General features: G+C 36.7%; 1 protein-coding gene across 2 annotated transcripts in view; it reads left to right on the top strand.

The window, feature by feature from the left end:
• Positions 1 to 2,956: 2,956 nt before the first annotated feature.
• nup160 (nucleoporin 160) overlaps positions 2,957 to 19,748 on the top strand; it is a 69,402-nt gene continuing 52,610 nt past the window's right edge. Inside the window, exons 1-3 of one of the 2 annotated variants that reach the window (XM_084396353.1) lie at positions 2,957 to 3,059; positions 3,597 to 3,705; positions 18,688 to 18,898. In XM_084396353.1, coding sequence (XP_084252479.1) covers positions 2,969 to 3,059; positions 3,597 to 3,705; positions 18,688 to 18,898 — 411 coding nt within the window. In that variant the 5' untranslated portion in view covers positions 2,957 to 2,968. Of the gene's footprint in view, positions 3,060 to 3,593; positions 3,706 to 18,687; positions 18,899 to 19,748 lie in introns of both variants that reach the window. The other variant, XM_084396352.1, reaches the window with a different exon arrangement.

Here is a 19,748-nt window from a genome sequence, read left to right as displayed (position 1 = left end):
CCAGGTCGTCTAAGGCGGGATGAACCGGCCCAGGTCGGAGACGGAGCAGGTCAAAGTCCCCGTGCCGATCAGTAGTGGGATCGCGCCTGTGAATAGACACTGCAGTGCAGCCTGAGCAATACAGCGAGACTCAGTCTTTTGTGTGCACAGTTATACCCAGTGTCTACTAAATTTAATTACAACAATTCATTATTTTTAATTATAGGCTTTCAAGATTTTAAATTAGATGTCAATATTTTGCATTTAGCCTATAATAATACATACAATCGAAAAACAAATTCTGTAAATCTGTACATAGCCTATATAACCTAGCAAATGATACATTAATTAATCTATAAATTAAACAACCTGAGGCATCAGTTTTGTTTTTTTTTATATACAATTTTGAAGACACTTATTTCTGACAAAAAAAAAGCTACAAAAGAGATAAGCTTCAGTTCACCGTGCTTACGGTAGTCTAACAGTCTGCTTTCATATAGGGCGATATAAATAAATACTCTTATATTAATTGCATTATGAAAGGTAATTACTCTTGTCTTGATGAAAGTAATGTAAAACTTAAATGTGGTTAAACAAGCTTTTGTGTGTGTGTGTGTGTGTGTGTGTGTGTGTGTGTGTGTGTGTGTGTGTGTTGTGCTGAATCAACTTGAAGCATGAATTTGAAAACAAATAATTATGAAGAAAATATTCTTTAAAAAAAAAAAAATCTACCAAGGAGATTATAAAAAGCTTTATTTTACGCTGCCTTATTGTAACCTAATCATCTGTTTTCATGCACTAGATAGCGCTGCCGCTGTGAGCCACTAGATTCAGTATCAGCGTTGATTCCCGCAGCTCTCGCCGGGTGCAGTGGCGCGCGCCTGTAATCCAAGATACTGGGAGGCTGAGGCTGGAGGATCGCTTGAGCTCAGGGGTTCTGGGCTGCAGTGGACTATGTCGATCGGGTGTCCGCACTAAGTTCGGTATCGATATGGTGCTCCTGGGGGAGCCCGGGACCACCAGGTCGTCTAAGGCGGGATGAACCGGCCCAGGTCGGAGACGGAGCAGGTCAAAGTCCCCGTGCCGATCAGTAGTGGGATCGCACCTGTGAATAGACACTGCAGTGCAGCCTGAGCAATACAGCGAGACTCAGTCTTTTGTGTGCACAGTTATACCCAGTGTCTACTAAATTTAATTACAACAATTCATTATTTTTAATTATAGGCTTTCAAGATTTTAAATTAGATGTCAATATTTTGCATTTAGCCTATAATAATACATATATTTAACAATCGAAAAACAAATTCTGTAAATCTATACATAGCCTATATAACCTAGCAAATGATAAATTTATTAATCTATAAATTAAACAACCTGAGGCATCAGGTTTTTTTTTTTTTTATATACAATTTTGAAGACACTTATTTTTGACAAAAAAAAGCTACAAAAGAGATCATTTTCAGTTCACCGTGCTTACAGTAGGTAGTCTAACAGTCTGCTTTCATATAGGGCGCTATGAAAATACTCTTTAATTAATTGCATTATGAAAGGCAATTACTCTTGTCTTGATGAAAGTAATGTATAACTTAAATGTGGTTAAACAGCTATTGAGTTTTTGTGTGTGTGTGTGTGTGTGTGTGTGTGTGTGTGTGTGTGTGTGTGTGTGTGTGTGTGTGTGTGTGAGTGAGTGTGTGAGAGTGTGTCTGTTGTGCTGAATCAACTTGAAGCATGAATGTGAAAACAAATAATTATGAAGAAAATATTCTTAAAAAAAAAAATCTACCAAGGAGATTATAAAAAGCATTAATTTACACTGCCTTATTGTAACCTAATCATCTATTTTCATGCACTAGATGTCGCTGTGAGCCACTAGATTCAGTATCAGCGTTGATTCCCGCAGCTCTCGCCGGGTGCAGTGGCGCGCGCCTGTAATCCAAGATACTGGGAGGCTGAGGCTGGAGGATCGCTTGAGCTCAGGGGTTCTGGGCTGCAGTGGACTATGTCGATCGGGTGTCCGCACTAAGTTCGGTATCGATATGGTGCTCCTGGGAGAGCCCGGGACCACCAGGTCGTCTAAGGCGGGATGAACCGGCCCAGGTCGGAGACGGAGCAGGTCAAAGTCCCCGTGCCGATCAGTAGTGGGATCGCACCTGTGAATAGACACTGCAGTGCAGCCTGAGCAATACAGCGAGACTCAGTCTTTTGTGTGCACAGTTATACCCAGTGTCTACTAAATTTAATTACAACAACTCATTACTTTTAATTATAGGCTTTCAAGATTGTAAATTCGATGTCAATATTTTGCATTTAGCCTATAATAATACATATATTTAACAATCGAAAAACAAATTCTGTAAATCTATACATAGCCTATATAACCTAGCAAATGATCCATTAATTAAACTATGAATCAGTTTGATTAAAAAATAAACAAATATGTTAAAATGAATGAGAACAGATGAAGATAAATAGGCCTACTCTTATGATAGCCTATATGTGTTATGAATGGCTAGATGAAAGTTATGTCTGGAAAACTTCAGCTATGTGGTTAAACGGTTATTGTGTGCTTTTGTGTATTGTGCTAAAACAACCTGAGACATCAGTTTTTAATAAAAATTTGAAAACACTTTGACAATAAAAGCTGCAAAATATATTGTAAAAAGCTTCGGCTCACCGTCCTTACGGTAGTAGTCTAACAGTCTGCTTTCATAGGGCGCTATGAATAAATACTCTTATAGTAATTTCATTATGAAAGGCTATTATTAATATATATATATATATTACGAAGGCACATGAATAAATAAAAAAATCATGTGCACGCACGGGTAAATTTTTTTAAAGAAATAATTCAATATTCCATCAAAAAGTATTGTACATTTTGATTCCATGGTGATTGTAACGTTAGGATTGAAGAAACTGTAGTTTACTGGCCCTTTAAGGTTTTGAAAGGCGGAAGCGCGAGCTCAGTCCCAGCGTGCAGCGCGTGAAGATGGCGGGTGTTCTGGAGAGGAGTTACATTGAGATCTGCGGATTTGAAAGAGAGACTGTCTCACGATTCAGACAGATAACACTGAATCTAGGTAACTCCTTTTAATATTAAACTGTTGTAGACACGGCATTTTCAATCAGATTTGCGTTAAAATAGGCTGGGCGATTAAATGGTGGCTTTAGTGTTAGCAGCTCGTGTGTGACGCCATGGCAGACTCACAACTGGTGTTGTGGGTCATACTGTATAACGATCACATAAATCTATGTTAAATATGTTTTTTTTTTTTTTTTTTTTTTTTTTTTTACTGATATTTGCTGTCAGTATCCAGGAATTACAGTTTTTTTAAAGGGTTTTACTACATAACTTACCTCTACCTTTTTGCAGAAGTACCAAACCCGCGCTAGATTACAATGTAATGATGTTAAGTATCAATAAACTTGTTTAAAAGTGTGTCGCACTTAAATATGTTAGGTGTGTGTATGCATATGTAACTTAAACACATTTTGAAGAGGATTTGTCACTTTTTTGGCATTTAAACACTGAAAACAAAATATGCCTGTAAGCGTTTTTTATATGAAGAGAAATATAAATCCACTCACTCACTGAAGTGTTTGTATGTGTCCAGCAGGTGTTGGGGTGAACTCTGGCGGTGTTAAGTATGCAGACAGTGCTGGTGGATTCTCTTATGAGGACAGTGGGAAACTCCTCTCAGTCACCAGCAACAGATTCATCCACTGGTGAGAGCTTTTCACTCGTTTGACTGATGTTGAGGTTTATTATGTAACTCTTTCAGCCTCTCTTTTGATACAGTAACTTAATGCTTTTGCCTATATTGTAGTTTCTCCATCAAATAAAAAGTGATTCACCTTCTTAGAAATTATCTCCCTCATCATGTTCAGAAACTTGGATTAGGTAAGAGTGTCTGGAACAACATTAGAAATGTATACTGAAGTGTCCTTGAGTCTGTACTTTATTATTATTATTATTGCAATCAAAATTGTGTGATGTCATTGGTTAAACAGCAGATCACAGTGCAGTTTAGTGTGCCAAAATGTTTTAAGTTTTAAGTAATGTTTTAATTCTGTTTTAAGACATGTAAAGCCCGGGACACACCAAGCCGACGGTCAGCCATATATTCAATATTTCAATATTAACATGAGCGGAATGGAATAAAGAAAGTGTTTAGCAGGATTGATATTCAAAAACGGTAAGCACACACTGCTTTGTTTATGGTTTGTGTATCTGCAGCGTTGGTTTCCCTTTTTGAATGACGAATATAGATGAATATATCTGCAGAAATAGACCGTTGTCTCATTTACACGCAGGTGCAGAACGCTCATTCTAGCTGACAGTCGGCTGTAGTTCTCTCGCTGTGTTCAAGTGCAGCTTTTTCCCCTGATGCGAGGCGACAACATCAGCGCTAGTTCTTTGGTGTCAGTTTGGTGTGTCCCGGGCTTAAGATCAAATTGTTTCCTTTAGATATGTTTTGACTAAGGGCATTTTAAGACCTTGATTGTTTGTAGCATTACTGATAACTGATAATTCTTTATATTTGAAAGCCAATAACCGATATATTGGCTAGGGGTGTAACGATATACTCATGTCACGATTCGATAAAAAATTTGCGATACTGAACTGTCACGATATGTTAAGCCAAAATAAAGAGAGTTTTTTTTTTTATTTATTTTATTATTATCAGGGCCCACAAATATTCCCCCATTGCATTATTATACATTATATTCAACATTATATATAGTAGTTTAATGTAGTAATGTCACTGAAACTCCATACATTTAAAAAATAATTCTCACGCAGTACTCACACTTTTAATGCAGGCGTTCGTTGGATCTCTTACACAGACACTCTTACGGTTCTCACTATGTTCCGCCTCTCCCGCGATTAATGGACTATACAAATGAAGAATAAACCATCTAAAATTCTTTGAATAATCATACTTCTATACTTCTGATGTTTGTGCTTTCATGCCGTTCCAGCGCGAGCGCTTCAGATGATCAAAGCAATCAATCACAGTTCTAATTGCAAGAAAGCATGTCAAAATGAGTATTCCCAAACTGTAAATAGTTAGTTCATCACAAATTTTAAATCCTGCATTTACTCGCTGTCATGTTGTTTTCATGTGCCATGCAAGCATTTGAACGTCAGTGTTTTCTACACTATGTGTGTCTTTGTAAATCTGTTTTAGGGATGCAATGATTATAGATTTTGTTGGTACGATTATAATCACGGTTTCACAATTATTATGCATTCATTAAATTCACAACAATGTAATCACATGAACACTCCTTAGATTTTAAAGTGTTATTTATTGCTGCTTTTTGAAACATAACACCATAACCAAACAATACAGACCAAAATAATAATAAAGACAAAAATCCATCTCTCCCTTAAGCCGGGCGTACACGGTGTGGATTTTTGTTGTCATACGAGCTCGCAGATGCTTTTTTTTTTATCTCGGGGGAAATTGCATGGAAATCGTTGATGCTCGCAGCGTGTGAGAGGAATTACGAACCAAGCCCAGCACGTTACAAGCACCTCCGGACCTCCTGATAACTTAAAGATGTTTAAAATATTCGGGGAGTCGGCCCGATTTTCACCCGCGTATAGGCTGTCCCCTATTGCCAAATCATACACAACCACGTCACAGGCTAGATCGATGACTATTATTAAGCTATAGGCCATAGCTCAGTGGCGGCAACCATACAGCGTGCACATACACTGTCACACACACACACACACTCTCTCTCTCTCTCTCTAGTTGTTTATGTTGAAAGGAATGGCTGCTGTTCTCTGCCTTTCAACAAATAATTTGCACACATTTCTGTCATTTTTCTATCTGAAGCCATCGCTGCCTGCGACATAAAGATCCGGTCTCTGTGTTTACCGCGAAAGCTCAAGTGATTGCCGCCGGCTTGGGACAAAATAACTGTGTACCAGCTGCTTTGACACGATTATCAGGTGAACTGACTCGTAACGTGCAATATCTCACAACCTCCCGAGTGTTTCCGAACTCACACAGTGTACGCCCGCCGTTAGGAACTAAAGAAAGGTGACCTCTTTAAACATCCTTGTCAGTATAATGGGAATAAACTGAATTGTTATTGTCATCAACTTTCATATTCAATTTAATAATCTTATTTTACATGTGGCTTGAGAAAATCATGTCTATTATTTTGGTTTGTTTGTTGGAAGTTTTAGTAAAAATGGTAAAAAGAAATTGATAACATCTCATGCAGTGTTATTAACAGGACCGGCACTACGATGGGGCAAAAGGGGGCATTGCATCCTCAGATCTGATTTGTGCCCCTTCAGTTTCCATTTGTCCCCCCTCCACCCCCGAAATGAGATTGATTTTAACTAGGGCTGGGCGATTTAAATCGTGAGATTATTATGCGCATCTCGTCAGTAAAGCCGGTTCCTTGATTAGTAAATTAGTAAATCGCCATCACCTGCTTTCAGATGGAGCGGCATTTACTACAAAGAGCCGTAGTTAACTGACAAGCTGAGCCATATCGCATTAATAATCGCTGGCGATACGTCCGCGATATTAATGCGATATGGCTCAGCTTGTCAGTTAACTACGGCTCTTTGTAGTAAATGCCGCTCCATCTGAAAGCAGGTGATGGCAATTTACTACTAATCAAGGAACCGGCTTTACTGACGAGATGCGCATAACAATCTCACGATTTAAATCGCCCAGCCCTAATTTTAACCCATGACGCATACGATCACACCAGTGCCATTAGAACGTTCAATGCGTCAATGATAAATTCAAACATGCTTTGGCTGGCGCTGTGCCAGAGATGGAGGCGCTCAGTGCTTTTCATATTGCACACACAACTATTCAGTGTTTTCAGCACAATTTGGGGAAAATGTAATATTCTGATTATTGAGGTCAATATTGCGATTACGATATAATAAACAAATGGTATCATGAGTCAACTTGCTTGGTTCTCAAGGAAAATGCACACACAGATTACTGATAATGCTGGAATGTGTATTTCTCAACTCAAACTACATATTCACACTCTTATTACATAAGTTCCAAACTAATAGCATAAAAACAGTAATACAAAAATTACAACACAAGAGTTAATATTCATATCATGTCACCACTCTAAGCCTAATGAATGATACTGCAGTAGTAGACAAATAGCTGTGGCGAATGTGTCATTTATACACAACCATCTCTTACAGAATTATGTTTCATGGTAATAATTAGCCCTTAATAAAATAGGCCACTCTTATTATGATTTGTGGCACACATAATTCAACACTGTATTTAAAATAGTTATTCTCCAATTTAGTAAAAAGGTAAACACCTTTTTTGCCATTGGCTTGACTTGCTTAGTTGAGGACATTAAATTTAACATTTAATTTAATATTCAACAATAATATTGATCTGCCTGCATTGACATTATACAAGAACTGAACTGAGCTGGACGATGACATCACGGTTTACCCCAGAGCGGAGAGAGTTATCTCTGTAAAGCTGCTTTGAAACAATCTGTATTGTAAAAAGCGCTATATAAATAAATGTGACTTGACTTAAATTGACGGTACAACTACCCCAAAACCCCAAATAATAGTATAATATTTTATACTATTGTACTCTTAAAAGTGTAATAGTATAAAATATTTGCTGTAGCCTAATAACAAAAGATGAAATAAATTTAACTTATCGATGGCCGGATAAAGTCTCTGCCCAAAGCACTGGAACCCAGTCCACTGAATAAGCTCCACCGCTTTGACAGCGTTAGTGCCGCTGTCTGTTGTGATTGCGACCCTGGTCATGTCCCTGCCAAGCAGTGCGTTATGGAGTCGGTGATTTCTTTATATCACTGTGAAGACTTTTCAAATGGCGCGACACTCGCAAACACATCTGTAATTGTGCTTTTTGTTCGGCTTACAGGTTGTTCTTTGTTTTGTTTAGCTGTTTCTCTACTAATCTGTGCTTCCACCGTCATCATCATACTTTTCTCTGTGCTGTTTCAGGTGCTGATATAAATTTGTCGTGTTGCCACGTGATGTAGCAACTTTAATTTTACAAATTCTGCACAGTACCTCTCTCTGCTCAATATAACAGAGGCAGAATTTTTTTCTGGCCACCAGGTCAGTGTCCGTCTGCTCGGCATCATCTTCACCTGTTCTCCGCGCTGCACAACGGAAAAAGTCACGATGTGACCATACGCACTAGTCACGCTTGTCTCTTCAGAAGACTTTGATTTGGATTAGACCACTGATTGATTCTTTTTATGATGCCTTTGACATTTTTTTGTATCTTTTAAGTTTTAGAGGAATAGACTTTAAATGGAGGGACAGAAATCTCTCAGGTTTCATAAAAAAAAATTCTTTTGTGTTTGGAAGTTGAACGAAAATTGTATAGGTTTGAAAGGACATGAGGGTGAGTACATGAATCAACCCAACCAAAATTGGTAAAGATCCTTGCTAGCGGGTTATTTAACCCAACAAAACAAATCTTATGTATGTAATGAACTCAACGGTTGCTGAAGAATGCAACTAAACCTAAAGAATTCACAACGTTTTATTACAATAGTGTTCTCGTTATAATGTCATGTATATGACAGTCCCAATCATAGTTATTTATGTGCATTGCTGTTTGAGCTGCGCTTGCTAAAGCGAAAGATGATCACCGGTACAATGAAACGCTTTACTGCATTCATTAACTCAACCAAACGCATCCTATATGAGATTAATCATATATACATATCTATACACAAAATAAACATATTACAACTTACAATGGCACAAAATGCTACGAATGCTCAAGTGAACTTGACTGTGTTGACAATGTAGATGCGCTCTTTCCGTCACAATGCGCTCGCGTCGCACTGAAATACTGGTGAACAAGAATTCACAACATTCATTTACAGTCGTGTTCTCATAATGTTATGAAGCGTATTATGACAGATTTGTGATGCACTTAACTGTATCTTCCTTTTTGAAGTGATTCTAATCATATCAAGCAATTCAAAACCATCATGATGAACAGCTCGCATCTGAAGATTTTCAGCTGAAGTAAATAATCCATTATCTATCCGCTTTAATATATCGGCCTAATTTTCTTAGCGGATCGGTAATAACATTAAGAATGACCATTTATCGGGCCGATATCGATATGTGGTCGATATATTGTGCATCCCTAATTTATATAGCGCTTATACTGATTGTTTCAAAGCAGCTTTACAGTGATAACCGGAAAATAATGCAACAAAGATTGTTTTGACTGGACAGCAGATCTAGAATCAAGTCATTGTCCAGTTTAAGTTCAGCATTGATTCATTTCCGTTGTAAAAATCATTAGTTATCTCTAGAAAACAGTGACATCATCGTCCAGCTCAGTTCAGTTCTCATACAATGTTATCAAAGCAGGCAGATAAAAAATATTAAAGGGTACATAACACACACAGTTTTTGCCAATCTCATGTTAATCTTGAGTACCTATAGAGTAGCAGGGCTCGAATTTCGGCGCGGGTATTGCGACTAATTTTAATGATTCCCGCAGGTCTCACATTTATAATACGGGAAATTCATGATGTGGATCAATTTGGAATTTAATTTGAGTTTAGTAACAGTAAGATCTGTTTAATGAATTACCAGTGTTATAACAGTTGTAAATGGTAAATGGACTGCATTTATATAGCGCTTTCACAGACCTATGGCCACCAAAGCGCTTTACACATTGCCTCACATTCACCCATTCACTCACTCATTCATACACCGACGGCGGTGTCAGCCATGCAAGGCGCCAGCCAGCTCGTCGGGAGCAGCTGGGGTTAGGTGTCTTGCTCATGGACACCTCGACACTTGGTCAAGTGGAACCGGGGATTGAACCACCAACCTTTCGGTTTGTAGACAACCTACATGAACCACTCAGCCACTGCCGTTGTGATAAATGAACTTTAGTTTTGTCATAAAAAAAAAAAAAGTTAGGTGAATTAAAGTGTCACAAAGCTTAGAATGGCTCTTCCTTTTGCTTTTAACCCCTTCAGACCTGAATTATGTTTAAAGTTTCTGAAAAATATAAAAGTACATTTTCCCAGCTCATGAGGCTTCTATAAATGAGACCAAATTTTAAAAAATTAAAAAATGTTTGGCTTTAATTGTTAAAAAAATTGTCCATTTCAATGGACGTCAGGTCAAAACAGGTGTACTTCACAAAAATGTACCAACATAAAATTAAATAATAAACATAAAAATTGTTAATATATACTTAAAGCTTTTTCTCAAGGTCAAAAACTTTTCAACAGTATACCATTTCAACTTTAATTTTGAGGTTTTTGTTTTACAGATTGCACATTGTTTGTAACAAACTAAATATCTTAGAATCAATCAATATGGTCATGTTAGAGTCATTTTGTTTGCTCATCTTTCTTTTTTTAGATCAAAAACTTGAACATTACAACATTTCAACTTTATTTGTAAGGTTTTTGCTTTATAGATCGCTCATTTGTTTATTCATAACAAAATAAACCAATCAAAATCAATCAATGCATTCATGTTAGAGTAATTTCCTGTGTGCATCTTTGAAACAATTTCTGTTAACGATTTTCTTGTATTTCTACAGTACATTACTGGCAGCACGGTTGCCAGCAAGTTACTGTATTTTGATTTCCAGTAACTGTACTGTAATTCACTTTACAGTACACAAGATCAGTACTGTAAACTACCAAATAGTACCTTACTATATTTTTACTGTATTTCATCATTTGTTCTGCTTTTGCTGTAATTAATTATACGGTATTGTACTGTAATATCTATATTGATACATTACTGCTAAATATTATCATAATTTTCAAAATAATTGCTAATAATGATAATATTATATCATAATAATATAATATGTAGTTGTAAGGAAAATATAGGCTATAGTAGGAAAAAATATTATGGAAGTCAATGGCTACTGTCAACTGTCTAGTTACCGACATTCTTTAAAATATCATCTTTTGTGTTCAGCAGAATAAAGAAACTCACACAGATTTAGAACAACATGAGGATGAGTAAGTGATGACAAATATAATTTTTGGGTGTACTATACCGATAAAGGGATAGTTCACCCAAAAATTAAAATTAACCCATGATTTACTCACCCTCAAGCCATCCTAGGTGTATGACATCGTTCGTCTTTCAGACGAATACAATCGGAGTTATATTAAAAAATGTCCTGGATTCCAAGCTTTATAATGGCAGTGAATGGTTGTTTCTGTTTTGAAAGCCCATAAAAGTGCATCTATCCATGATAAAAGTGCTCCATGCATGCAGCTCTGGGGGGTAAATAAAGGCCTTCTGAAGCGAAGCGATGCGTTTGTGTAAAAAAAAAAAAAATCATATTCAAGTTACGCTTTAGATTTAAGTCAAATCCGTATGTTCGTTTGGCCGGAAGCTAGTCATTTTACTTTATACAGTTTTAAATATGGATATTTTTCTTACATCTCCATCTTCCTCATCACTCCACATAAAGTCAACATCTGAGATATTTCCATCAGCTATATGTTCAAGCACTTCAAGAACTATATATTCTGCATATGAAAAAGTTTCAAAAATGTATCGGTACTGTGATGTAGATTTTTTTATAAGAAATTGCAATCAGCATTACTGGACTTCAGTTACTGGAATGTGATTTCAGTAACAGGCTTTTGAACCCACTGTCCATTCTAATGGACAGACACATTTGAAAAAATCCTGAATTAAAATTTGCAATTCTACAATCGATTTTTAACTTTAATAAGTTCAATCTTTCTATTTCACATACAAACTATGAAATACTGGCAAACATATAAAAAAATGTAAATAAAACCATAGAAAATGTTGCTTGCTTCTGTGTTTGGAGTGAAGTGCTGACATGCTTCTCTTCAAAGTAGTGTTTTTTTTTTTATAATTACTACATGCAGAGCTTTACTGCCATTTGATTGGATGACAAGCGTCCAATCTAATGGACTGCAGGCTTTAAACTAGGTGAAATGCTCCAGAAGTAAAAAAAAAAGGGGGGTTGACGTGATGTCCATTGTAATGGACGCAGGGTCTGAACGGGTGCTTTTAAAGTCTGTCACTATAATTGTAATTTCAGTTATTGAGGTACAATGCTCAATGACTAAACAGAACTTAAAACATATTCCATGAAAGCAAAAACTGTAACAACTTAAATGTAACTTAGTTTTCTCAAACTCTTTTAAACACCTAGTATTTAACAATGTGGTCTTGGAATGTGCACCAAACAAAGTCATTTCATCACATTACGTTGAAATAATTTAAAACGATTACATCTTCAGATGTAAGAAACAACAATCGATCTACATGCTCATGGTTAAGAGCACTCCTCTTAGCTGTCATATCTCCAGCAGTGGAGAACATATATTGAGTTGATATTATCCAAAGAAATCATTTTTACAGATAGCAAGAGAAACAGCAGTATAAAAAACGAATCTATAAAATGAAGTGAGGATACATTATTATAATATAACTAGCTGATATAATAAACATTTAACTAACTTGGTTTTTGCAAATGAAATCTGTGATGCCTCCATTGCTATTTTGGTGTAGACCTCCTGTCTTTTCTCCTCCTTCAAAAAGGGCAGTGCTTTAAAGCGCGGATCCAATGCTGAGGTCATCCACGCTCATAGCTCTTCTCCAGATCTCTAGTCACAGCTATCTTTATGCCCTGCGTCTCTGCCGAGTGACGCGGCAGTTATTGCACTCAATAACTCGGTGAGTGGTTTCGGTTTCGGCCGACTCGGTGGTTTCAATTTGAGTGCCATGACTTAACTGAGCATGTAACTGTGTGATAATAGACACCGTAGGGGTCTTCTCCTCGGACATAACGTGAGTTGCCAATTTAAGTGGCTTCAGTTCGTTTATTACATCTTCAGCACAGGTTATGTCTGCTTCTGTTCATGTCCACAGATCTTTGGCATTTTTCCACACCTCAGTTGACAGTAATGCAGCGCAAAAAGGGTGTGCATAAAGTTAAAAGCGCAGACTGATACTGAGGGGCCAGACCATGCAGTGCCTTATATGTGAGCATACTCGGGAGCCCGGGAGCCAGTGCAAAGACTTTAAAATCGGTGTAATATGCTCATTTCTCCTGACTCCAGTCAGGATCCTAGCAGAAGAATTTTGTACACATTGTAGTTTAAGTGTGGTTTTAGGAACCCCAGCAAGAAGTGCATTGCAGTAGTCAATGCGGGAAAAAACAAAGGTATCGATAAGCCTTTCAATCACAGAGAGGGATAACATAGAGTGGAGTCTAGCAATATTTCTGAGATGAAAAAAGTTCTTAACAGTGTACCGCACATGAGAGTCAAAGGACAGACTAGAATCAAATTTAACAAATATACGTTTTTTTTTTTTTTTTTTAGTTTGTGCCTCCAAATCAGAGCCATCTACGTTTAAAATTAGTGAGCCAGCTTTACGAAGCTGATGATAGGTGCCAATGAGCCTTTTGTCAAAGTACCTGATGCTTCTCATGCAGGACATGGGGGGCGATTGTACTTTTCCTAAAAAATATTGTGATGCTCCGAACTCTTCCGAGAAGACAGGAAACTGTCTAACTTCATAGCCCGTTGAGCAACCAGATTCAAGCAGTGGGCAAAGCATCTCACATGAACTAATTTGGCAAGTTCTGCAGCTACTGTCATGTTAGATGCATTATCAGTCACAAGTACTGGATCTTTGTCTTTTATTACCCATTCGTGCATCACATCATTTAGCAAATATGCCATGTTTGCTCCGGTGTGATTGTCAAACATCACTCTAGTCTGCAGAACGCGCGAGACAAGTTCCCATTGTGGAGATATGTAGTGGCAGGTTATCTTAACATCTGATTGGGTTGCTCTCGAAGTCCGAGCATCGCAGAGAGTGACAGTAGAACGTCTCGCTTAACTTCATCATACAACCGGGGAATTGCCGTTTCTGTTAAAAACTGACGTGTTGGTATTGTCTAGCGTGGCTCACACTCATGAAGCAATTGCCTGAAGCCGTTATACTCGACAACGCTGTATGGCCATAAATCCTGACATATGAAGCGCATTCATGCATTTGTAATCTTTTGAGAGTGCTGAGATGTGGGTGGGAGTTTTGGTTTAAAAGCATCAGGTAACGTTGGCTGCTTTTGAGATGACAGGTGTGTGCTGCTACCTGCTGCGACCAGGGCTGGCTGGTCTGAATGATGTCTTGCCATATGCAGAGAGAGGTTCGTCGTGTTGCCAGAGAACTTAACTTTTGTTTTGCAGTTCTTGCATATCGCATGACTCATGTCTAATGTCTGACTCTTGAGCCGCTCAGATTTTACCCCCCTAGTGACATAGGAAGGCGATCTTATTATATTATTTCCGTCCCTTAATCTGCACATTTCCACCCACGTGCCGCCATTTAGAGGAGAGGAAGAGTTGTTGTTGCTGTTTTTTAATGTTCAACTTAAACAGTGCTGAACTTTATTAAAAAAAAACAAAAAAAAAACTTTACTGGACCATAAAAATGTGCTAAATATATAAATATGAATTATATTAAAATGAGAAGTTCTACAGAACAAATTTTACAGAAAGTAATTTAAACATTAAAATATTAGTTCAATTGTGTTTCTTTAGATATAACCTAGAAACATGTATGCAAATTTCATAGGTAACGCTTTGCAAATCCCATTTGTAAACAAGGATGTATTAGCTAGCTTACATGAACTATATGGATTATACAATATACATTTTTACAGTATTTATTAATATTTGAGCAATACAATTGTACCTTGATCATTCATGTTAGTTCATAGTGCATTAACTAAGGTTAACAAATAAACAAAACTTAATTAAAAAATGTGTTAGTAATTGTTGAAATAACAATGAACAATAATTCTGCAGCATTTATTAACCTTAGTTCATGTTATAAATGGAATCTTATTGTAAAGTGTTGCCATTTCATATAAATCCAAACAGTCATTGAAATTACATAAATGTATATGATATATAGTCTTGCACTTCACTTGTTTCTATTATTATAGAACACTAGATGATTATCTAATCAAAATAACAAAATATGTATTGCAGTAGTGATAAAAAAAGATCTGAAATTGAATGGGTTTCTGATTTGTTTTTTTCAGTCAGCTGCATGAACATATCAATTTGCTTTCTTACGTCAGTAGCTTTAAATATTCAACTTCACTGGCTAATGAATGCACAAAATTGACCAGCTGGATATAAACTACTGCAAATAGAGACATTTTTGGGTTGGACTTGCATGTATTTCTGCTTTTGACACAACATGATGCTTGCATTCAGGCCATCCTTAAAAATATTTTGGTTTGCCGTAACAGCCCAAAAAAAAAAAAAAAAAAGTACAATTAAAGAGGTGTCGAGAGAAAAAAAAGAGAGATTTTGATTAAATAAATACATTTATAGCTATCACAAAGACCTGGGAAAAGTAATGATTATTAATGTCAAATATATCACGGAGACATTTCAATTGTTTATTTAATAAACAAGTGTTTTCTGTGTCAAAGATCAAGTTGACGATGCGATCTTCGCAGTAGTGAACGCGCCAGAGAGAAATGCACATTTCATACAGATTACAGAAGCAGAGAACAGTCTGTTTTCTTTCGTTTTGAATTTTGTTTAAAAGTACACATTTCATGCTTTCTCTCTCTATATATATATATATATATATATATATATATATATATATATATATATATATATATATATATATATATATATATATATATATATATATATATATATATATATATATATATATATATATATATATTTCTCAGGTCTGTGAGGCAAGTAGCTTATACGCTGAGTTTCGGTTCATTTAAGAGAGGAGCGCGCCAGCGCCTCCGTGTCCTGATTATATTGCCTGCTATATTCAAATCCATGAATTATATAAATCCTATAAATCCCATGAATTATATAAATCATATAAATCCAGGCAATTGGTTGATGAAACATTGATTAAAATTAAGATACAATTAATACAAAACGAAATTCACTTTAAAGAAAGGCTTTCTACAAAAACAAACTTAATGAAGTGGTCAAAATCATGTCTGCCCACTCCATTTGTCTCCCGATATTTTCGGGATCATCTTATCTTTTCATGCTTTTCACTTTTCATATAATCAACATAAAGTAAAATAAAATAAAAATTATTTTATTTAAACATGAATATGAAACTAAATAGTTTTTTAATGACTGGGCTACAACACATAGGCCTACTAGCCTACAGTATAGGCTACAGAGAAATTTTATGTCGGAGCGTCTTGCCGGTGAGCATGTTGCCGGTGAGCATGTGGGGGGAGAGATACGATTTTCGATCAATCATCGAATATTATTTTGCTTGATATTCCAATCCTTAATATTTGGTGTTTTAAATGCCTGTTTGAGATCTCTGTGAAAGTTTTAAAGCAGTCTTGTAGTGCCGCTTTCAGAGCGCTCACGTCCGTAACATTGTTTCTTCCTCATAAATGCGAACGCGAAAAATTAAATAAAATGAATATATTATGTTCTGTGGAGAGCCAACCCTTCTTCATCCGGTGGGTATATTACTTTTGGTTTGCGCAGTGTAATTCATAGAATTACTAAAACATATTTTACCACCTAAAAGTTAAAGATTTTTTGTGTCGCGTCAACACTTAAGTTTTTCATTTAAAAGCACACTGTGTAGAAATTGTGTTTTTGTCAAACAGCGACCCCTAGAGTCGCTGTGGAATACTTGCACTGTCGTAAATACCCCTCCAAGTTTACAAATAAGAGATTTATTTACTGGCCACTTCATGCGTTTTCTCAGATCGGATAGCTATCTGATTTATCAAAACGATTCCATTTACACCTGGTCACATAAATGTGTTTTTGCGAAACGTATTTAAATCCCTGGTAAGATCATTTCATTTCTTTACTTTTAATGATGATGATGATTGTGTGTTAAGCGTCTGCGACTTACTTTCACTTTGATTTGCGATAGTTTGCACGTTGGCTTGATGAATAGATGCTCAGCTTCTCATCTGCGGTGATGCATATTCCAGTAGCGTCGTCATATCTGGCTATTACATTACATAGCCTATAACACGCTTTCACACGTTTATTTATTTATTTATTTTAGCATTTTTGGGAGGAGTACAATTTACATATGTGGTTTCAACAACCAGATGCATTTACACTTGTCCAGTTTCGTCTGGAATGCGTCTCAGAGCTCCTCCTGAAGTGGTTTGAGCGATCGGATTCAAATCCGTCTTGAATGCATTTCGGAGGGCATTTACACCTGGTCTTTTCACGATCCGATAGCTATCCGATCTGAGAAAACGCATGAAGTGGCCAGGTGTAAACAGCCCCCATGACAAAAACATACGCACGAAAGCCAAAAACAATCGCTGGTTGGCCTCTCACATCCAGATTTGAGGAAGTGGTGGGGGAAGTGACGTATGCCGTAAAGCAGTCGAATTTTGTAGTTCTTTTTGTGCTCGGGTTACTACCTGAACCCCGAAGTTACATAGTGCCAGTAAAAGCGATACAGACCCCGTCAGGCTCTGGCAGACGTGTCATTCAACCTATTGTAAGTCGATGTACCATCACAAGGGTCTTGGAAATATATTATGAAGGTTGAAAAGTTACACGGTGTGCCTTTAAGTATGCAAGTGTATTTCCCTCATATTAAATATAAAACACATGTGTATACTAATATTTTTCTAACGTTTATTAAGGGAGTATGGATGTATAAATAGACATTTCAATGTAGTATTAAACGCATTTTCTGATAATTTATATTTCAAGTTTTGACAAATGTCACGTCCATAACGCTGTAACTGCCTAATAGTAATGTAAAGATGTGGTAGCATTGGATCTGGACTGGAAGGATAACTTTCGGTTTCATTTCGCATATAGCCTACAGCCCTTATAATCATAGATGACGCCACAGGTTTTTATTTAAAAGAGAGCGTATAGCCTACGTTTGTATGTAGGCCTATGGGCAATTTATATTCACAATACTTACTAAAATATAATTCATATCATTTTATTGCATTTGTATTAGTTGTTTGAAGAGTAAAAAAAAATCGATCGGTCTTAACGCAAGTTTACAATCGGCAAGTCGGTCGGACTAAAACGGAAAAAAAATAATGAATTGGGTCGGTCGGGTTATGGCAAACAAGAATATTTTTAAGGATGGCCTCAGTGTAGGCAAATGTCAGCCGTGAAACGACTGAATGCCTGTGGACGGGGCCTTAACAAATCAAATCAAGAATTGGAATCAATTCGATTTGTGAAATCTGTGTCAATACCTAGCCCTAGTCTTTGTTTTATTACAATATTCAACCGCTGCCAAAAACACGCTGTAAATACAAAACAGGCACAATGGGAGTAGATGTAAATAGTGTTGTAATTTATAATTTGAATTAATCACTGTAGCAATAATTGTAATCTGATATTTTTCAGCTAATTGTGCAGCCCTATATTGTAATGATGTAAAGGATATTATACAATATGCATGTTTTCTACCCTGATGTAATGCTATTCTAACAATGTTACATTGTTAAATGAATTTGTGCACGTTTATGAAAATGAAATTATCTCTACGGGGGGGTGTACAGTATCTCTACATTTAATTTATACAGTCCTAATATCACTGACTTCCTCTGTTAACATAAATAAGTTTGTTTATCCTTTTAGTATTTACACATTAGGATGTCTCCTGTCTTCCAGGTCCACTTCAGGTGACACTGTTCAGTTTGTCGAGCAGTCGCTGGACACTAATCTTCTGAATAATGCTGTCCGCTTGCGTATCCCACACTGCCTCTTGCTGCCTGGAGGAGTTTATATACAAGAGACCCTTAACAACGTCCTCATTCTGATCGTCACCAGCCAATCAGTCCATCGCCTGGTTCTGCCGCACCCCACTCGCATGTACCACAGTGTAAGTGACAGGATCTTTACTCTGCTTTCATAGGCCTTTCTCACTGCTACTAAATCAACATGTTTTTTTCCCCTTCAGATGCAGCTAAATGTGGAGCTTAGCATTAGGGTGGTCCTTATCAAGTCCAATTTTTTTTTTTTTTGCAAAATGTTAGTGTCTTAACCTCTTAAACTGTTCCTTTTAACTTCAAAATTAGAAATATGCAAAAATGTTGACAAAAAAATGATATTTAGAGGTAGCTCAATCATGTGGAAGATTGCCTATGTTAAGCTGTGCGGCGTTATTGTGATATGCAAGTAATATTAAAAGTTGCTGCAAATGAACTACATTTTATTGAAATCAGAGCAACAATGACAACAATCTAAAAAAAAGCACAACATTTTCAACAATCCCTCATTTCTGATGCTCAGCAGCCAGTGTTGACTTCAGAGTGTGTGAGATAGCCATTATATTCTTGAATCAGAGCCACTCCTCTCTCGGCGTGATCATTGACTACTTTCATTGCATGTGTAATTGCCTGTGCCTCCTGATAATCTGCTTGATTAGGCCAAAGTTCCGGGTCAATTTCAAACAATAACCAATGTGATCATCAATAGAAATATGTATTGATTCCACCAGGAAAGGTAAATCTGCTAAACCGGGTCATGGATGGATTAATTTGGATTTAGTTTCTACGATAAGTAAACTGAGATATGTATCTAAAATACATATTTAGGAATATATGGTGCATTAGATGCTTTTATGGAGATTTTTTTTTGGAATTTTACTAGCCAGGTACAAAACCAATTCAAATTATCTGTTTTTACGAAAATCATCAAAATCTCAGAAAGTTTAAAGCTATTGAGCTACC

This window comes from Rutilus rutilus (genome assembly GCF_951802725.1).
Source record: "Rutilus rutilus genome assembly, chromosome: 23".
NCBI classification, from domain to species: domain Eukaryota; kingdom Metazoa; phylum Chordata; class Actinopteri; order Cypriniformes; family Leuciscidae; genus Rutilus; species Rutilus rutilus.
This window is presented reverse-complemented; position numbering and strand designations above follow the sequence as displayed.